Below are 6,327 nucleotides of genomic sequence, written 5' to 3' on the forward strand. Positions count from 1 at the left end.
CAGGCCATGGGGTGCCTGTTTGAGACCATAGAGAGCCTTCTTCACAAGATACACATGTGTGTCCTGTCCTTGAATCACAAAACCATGCCAAGTTGCTCAACATAAAATTCCTCCTCTAAATCTCCATTCAAAAAGGTGAATTTTACATCCATTTGGAACACGAGCCATATGAAGTGTGCAGCTAGAGCCAAAACAATCCTGTGTTGGAATGTGTAGTGAAAATGAGACTAAAAACTGAGAGCAAAATACGTAGAAGCATTGGAGAAGAGATCCACTCTAAAAGCTTTGTTGTATACACTCTTCTACATAAGCAAGTACATGGTTTTGCTTCTCCATGTTAAAAAACCATCACCATTTAGCCTTGAGATAACTTCTACATGCTCCACGATGAGGAGTCTTACCTTGAGCCTTAATTTAGTGCTCGGGCAATGTCTATCCCTTTTACAATTTTCATACAATTTATTGAGATTATGTTTAATACAAGGGAGGACTAGATAGGCAATGAAAATGATGAGCTTGAGCTTCAAAAGAACTTGAAAATATTAATGAAAAATCAAAGATTAGAATTGGGTTGAAGGTGGTGATTAAGCCATTGTGTCAGCTTAACCATAAGCTTAATGATATGTAGAAAAATACAACTATGTACAATGAGAGACTAAGTGAGAGTTCAAGTGCAAATGAGGATGTCCCAAGGAAAAATGCTACCCTAAGATTCAAATTTTAAAGCTCAATCACTAAGTTAGGACTCATCTCTTCACTAATCCATGTTTACCCACCTCTATAAGTCAACTCATTAGAGAAGCTCTACTACTAATTAAGCTATGCATAAATGGTGCCAAGCTATTGGAAATCACCCAAAACACCTCAAGCATCAAGTTTAAAGCAATTTGGAAGCTCACGAGAGGAAAGGCAGATTTTTTTGCCAATTTTTAACTTGCATATTATAGGAGAGCTTATTCTCATCATATCTGAAGAACTGGATGCAAAAGGTATACATGGTGTCTACTTACTAAGAGTGAAGTATTTATTGCTTCAATTACTTTAAATATTCTTATGATAATTGTGATTTACATTAAACAAGTTGATAAATGGTTCAACCATCTAACATATAACACATGTTAGATTTTAAGAATTCATCATTTGAGGAAAAGTATTAAAAAACAAGTGATAAATGGTTCTAACACATGTTAGATTTTAAGAATTCATCATTTGAGGAAAAGTATTGAAAAACAAGTGATAAATGGTGCAACCATTTATCATCTAACACATGTTAGAGGTTAGGAATTCATCATTTGAGAAAGCATTGAAAAACAAGTGATAAAAGGTGTAACCATCTTTGATAAACTAGACCTTTGTATATAGACTTTAACACATGCTAGATGATAAGAATTCGTCATCACTAGGGAGTATCAGAAAAAAAAAGTCATAGAGTAGCACTATAGCCTTGGGACATTATGTAAAGTGTCAAATCAAATAGAAAAAGTTAGCACAAGGGAGAGCATATAGCCTTGGGAAATTATGTAAAGTGTGTCAAATGAATTATCACATGAGTAGATGGACTTAAGGAGTCATAATTGCATATTGTATATAAGTACAATCCAAGGTTAAAAATTTAAAAAGACACCTAGAACAAGTGGGCTAGTAAGTGCATAAAGGTTACCATTGAATGAGCGTACAATCACAAGGTGAAAGCCTAAAGCAAAAGGAGAAATTTAGGACAAGATTAGGTAATGAATTAAGCAAAGCAAGTGCTATGATGATGTGTGCAAGCCTATTCAAAGGTAACAATCTAATACAAATGAGTGTTCCCTCTTATTGTCTTATCATTGGCTTAATCACTTTCCCTACTTTCATTATGCAAATACATTAACTTAATCCATTTCTATACACCTTAAAAGTCTTACAACTTCGAGAACAATGTTGTACTTAGTGAGACCAAAGAAGCCTAAGCAAAGAGCTTTATGCCTCTTATGACAACCCCTCACAAAGGTCAAAGAAGTTAACCTCATTGATCGAAGGTTGAAAAACCTAAGTATTTATATAACCAAAGACCTCTTCCCCTAAAGGAGTTGATTGCCTTGTTCAAAAAGTTTTAATTAGATGTACAAAGAGTATACAAGGACATGAAAACAATTCCTCTCAAAGTAATACACCATCCCTCTCACTTAAGTGCAAAACCATCACAGTTGTGAGCTTACTAGATGAATCCTAAAAGTACAAATAATAGTAAAGAAGAGCTAGACATGCTCATCAATGCAAGATGTGTACAAAATTGAGCACATTAAATGGTTCACGACATTGATAGTAACCATCATTCCCAAAAAGATCATAAAGCTTAAGAGTATGCATTAGCCTCAAAAAGATAAGAGAATAATAACTATCAAAGACTTTAAGATCACTCATAAGTTGGATATGAGTCTTTAACCAAGTATTTCAAGTTGTGATAAGTTCTTTTACTTACTACCAGACACAAGAAGTTGCAATATTTAAATTCTAATCCATCAAAAATAAGAGTTTTACCAAGCCATTGAAACAAGGAAGATCTTTAATTATGAGGAGCTTTAAAGAGAGTAGGAGTCACGCACGAAAGTCACAAGGCTTATACAATCTTATGTAATGTGCACACAAACTGTATTGTATTGATCCAAAAATTTTATGTTGTGTTTATTAAAATAAAACTAATTTAGGATGAATGTACAATGGGGTCAAACTTGAAGCTTGATGATTGTTTTGAAATAAGAAACCAAGCAAGTTCTTAAGATAAAAGAATCTCTTATTATACCACTTGCAAAGTTGAAGCCTATTTAGCCACAATAATCAAGAGCTCATGAGTAAATGTCAACAAAATGCTACATACTAATGTTGAAGCAATTTTAGGCTTTGTAAATGAGAACTTGTATATGAAGATCAAGCTTTAAAACCTATGTAAACCTTAAATATCCATCCAAATATATAATGAAATGACTAGATGGTGACTATCATAGACCATATTTACCAAATAAAGGCAGATAATTGTTTCTTCCATCAATTTTTTACTTCATCTCAAGGACAATTCCATAAATAAGAATATCATATGTGCAATCTTATGGTTACAATGCTACTGTGACCTCTCATCAAGAACATGCTCTTCGAAATCCATAAGAGAAAATAAGGGCAAAGAGACTGACAACGAAGAAAAACAGGCACCTCAAGGTGAACGTTTGACATCAAAGAACCAAAAAGGCCACATACCCTCAAACATACAGCAAACGTACAAATTTCTACCTCCTTCCTTCCTCTCCCTCTCCCTCTCCCTCTCCTATGCATAATCTCTACTTATCTTTATGATTCCATCAAAAACAATAACACCAATGAAACCTGCTCACCTTGAGCTCACCTTGAGCTATTGGTTGGACAGTAATCTGCTCACAACTCTAACAAAACATGCCCTAACCTTGCAAACAAATTTATAAGCACCAAGGCAGCAAACAAAATCCTTATAAAAAGGCAAGAAGGGATTACATTCAGTTAACTACAAAGCACTAGTGTTGGGGATGTAAGAGGGGAACATAATATTGAGGGCATTTTATGTTCAAAACTCTTGGGACTGGCTGGTAGGGTCCACCTTGGCCGAGGCCTTGGCGCCCTGCTTGTTGGGCAAAAGCACAGCATGGATGTTCGGAAGCACACCCCCGTTGGCTATGGTGACGTGGCCAAGCAGCTTGCCCAGCTCCTCATCATTGCGCACGGCCAGCTGAATATGGCGCGGGATGATGCGGTTCTTCTTGTTGTCACGGGCAGCATTTCCTGCAAGCTCCAGAACCTGCGCAGGAAAGGCAAAATCAGAGCCGCAGAGACGCAACCACGAAGCCAAAATCAGAACCGCAGGGACACAACCCCCCTGTTACTACGAGCAGGAAAGCAAAGCACTGTGCGCGAACCTCTGCTGCCAGGTACTCCAGCACTGCTGCGAGGTAAACAGGGGCCCCGGAGCCGACCCTCTTCGCATACCTGCCGGCCTTCAGAAACCTTGCGATCCGACCCACGGGGAACTGCAGCCCGGCCTTAGCAGACCTCGAAACCGCCTTGCTGCCCTTCTTCCTGCCCCGCCCAGCGCGTCCTGTAGAAGTAGCAGATGGCATGTTTCGAGGGTAGAATTAGGAAACAGATGTGGAAGGGGGCTTGGGGATCCGCTAGAATGTATATGAAGGAAGATCGCAGATTAGGAGAAGACGAGTCGACAGGTGAATTCAAGCGGCTCTCGACTTTGAAATTTTTCAATCTCGCGCCTATTCTCTTCCCCTTCCGGATTGCTGACGTGTTCTCCAGCGCAGCCCTTGAGATTCGTCTCCACCATCAACGGCCAGATTTTTCCAACGTGTTAGCTCGCGAAATGGCATTTATATGTATTTGTATCGGATGAAATTTGAAAAAACCGGCTAGAATTCATCTTCCATATATCTAACCCTGCTAACGCCCCCTCCACGTGGCATGTTTTTTTGGTTGAGTCTTTCCTAAGCACGTGCAGAGGTGTACCCACCTATCTTGGCCTACAATGCCTACAATCCACTTGAAGGTCAATTTTCAAATTTCAAACTCAAAAAATGTTGTTTTGAGTGAAAGAGAGCCGTTTGCTCAGGGCAAGTGTAAGATGGAGAAGCGGGATGCGCACCTTTCTTGCTCAGGCTTACGAGAGAGCTCTCTACACAGACAGTCTCACGCATGCCACCTCACGAAGACCTTCGGAATGCTCTTTATCTGCACGTCCGAGCAATGGTGATGGCGGTCTTGGTGGCCGCAACGATGGAGCCCATGCTAGCTAGCATGCATTCCATCAAGTTGAAAGCCATGACCATGGCTTTCAGAGAGCTAACAAGGAGCTCCCCCTGAGCCCCAGCAAGAACAATAGGAGTGTGGGCGGGAAGGACGTCCAATGGCTAGAAGGAGAACGTGGAGAAGCGCCACCTCATGAAGACCTTATGTGGCTAGTGTTGTTGTCGCTGCTTCGGGTCTTCAACTGCAGTTGCACAAATGGACGGGGCCGAGCTGCTTGGCAACCTCAATCGTCCAAAAGTTTGGATCTGATGAGCCCGAAGTGGCCGTGGGCGAGGAGAGTGTGTTGTTAGAGGAGATGAAGAGTTCGTTGGTTTCTCTGCATGTGGGTGTCGTTGGCTACTCCGTCGTCTTGTAGCATTGTTGCTGCTGGAGGTGTCGACTACGAAGATGATGATTAGTTCGTCGTAGAGGGGTGGACCAGCGGTGGCATCGTTGCCCCTCTCTGTCGGAGCCTCTCCACAAGCAGAGCCTATCCTCTGATGTTGTGAATGCGTGGGTGTCTGCCAAGTGCGAGAGGCTAAGGGGGGCCATATTTTGGCACATGGTGGCATGTGAGGACGAGGGGTTGCTCAAAGAGGTATGTAGGCCATCCATGAAAGCTGTCCTTTGTCTATGGTGGCTGGGAATCCATGAAAGGTTTCCACTGCCCATGTTTGACCTGTGTAAAGTGTGCAGTGTGCACTGCTGTGATTCGGTCTAAGTAAGCTACTAATTGTGAGTCATGGTGACAAGCTCATGTACACTCGGAAAGATATAATGGTGATGCCAGTACTCAGTACCTTCACTTTTGTGTGTGCGGGAGGAAAAAAACTCTGTAGTGTTGAGATAGGTACCACTGCAAGAGCAGTTCTCAGAGGTCGCCGTTGGAGGCCATGGCATTAAAGCAGTACAGAAAAGCAAAAAAATCAGTAGAGGCTTCAGCGAGACGGTGAGAGCTTAGTGATTGTGTTTTATTTTGTGTATTATAAAGCTAACCATACAGTTAATGGGATTAGTACTATGTTTATTTAACTATTTAATAGTGGAGGGAAACAAAGGCAAAAACCCAAATTATATGTTTTTTTTTCAATATTAGAGTAGGGTTTTCTCTTCTTTTTTTTTAACGCTTGGTTTGGTCGGTGAAAATATATAAAAATTTTGAGGCTTTTATTTTTGTTTTTTGTTTTTGGATAGTTCGTGTAGATGCTGTGGCATAGATTTTTTGTGGACAATATGCCCATCAGGTTTTTCCCAACATACAGGCATAGACAGGAGTGCCTTACCTACACAACCACTTGATGAACATGTATGACACAATATGGGATGGCAATAGCTAGGCGGGGAGGGCGGTCGGATGAAGATCAACTGTTCACGTGTATTTCAAAGCATCCTACAGGGACTTCAGCAACTCATTCGTGTAGATTGACACATGTTCAGATGTGATTTTGCTTAGATGCTTAAAAAATAATTGTAATGTGTATGTTTGTGTTTAATGTACATTTTATGTGTATCCAAGATTGTGTGTGTGAAGAG

The 6,327-nt window shown here is 40.5% G+C and overlaps 1 protein-coding gene across 1 annotated transcript; it reads right to left on the bottom strand.

Annotated features, from left to right (window-relative positions):
• Positions 1–3,471: 3,471 nt before the first annotated feature.
• On the bottom strand, positions 3,472–4,260 carry LOC147622282 (histone H2A-like). The gene is made up of 2 exons (XM_086823375.1): positions 3,921–4,260; positions 3,472–3,802 (listed from the first exon to the last, which is right to left on the bottom strand). The coding sequence occupies exons 1-2, from the start codon at positions 4,119–4,121 to the stop codon at positions 3,572–3,574; spliced, it is 432 nt and encodes a 143-aa protein (XP_086679501.1). The 5' UTR covers positions 4,122–4,260; the 3' UTR covers positions 3,472–3,571.
• Between the last annotated feature and the right edge of the window lie 2,067 nt (positions 4,261–6,327).

Source organism: Cibotium barometz, chromosome 29 (genome assembly GCF_041138505.1).
Source record: "Cibotium barometz isolate CiBa-2024 chromosome 29, ASM4113850v1, whole genome shotgun sequence".
Lineage (NCBI taxonomy): Eukaryota > Viridiplantae > Streptophyta > Polypodiopsida > Cyatheales > Cibotiaceae > Cibotium > Cibotium barometz.

Coding starts and splice junctions, on each gene's coding strand:
- LOC147622282 (XM_086823375.1), bottom strand. CDS start 4,121: ATGCCATCTGCTACTTCTACAGGACGCGCTGGGCGGGGCAGGAAGAAG. Junction 3,803..3,920: donor TGGAGTACCTGGCAGCAGAG/GTTCGCGCACAG, acceptor TTTCCTGCGCAG/GTTCTGGAGCTTGCAGGAAA.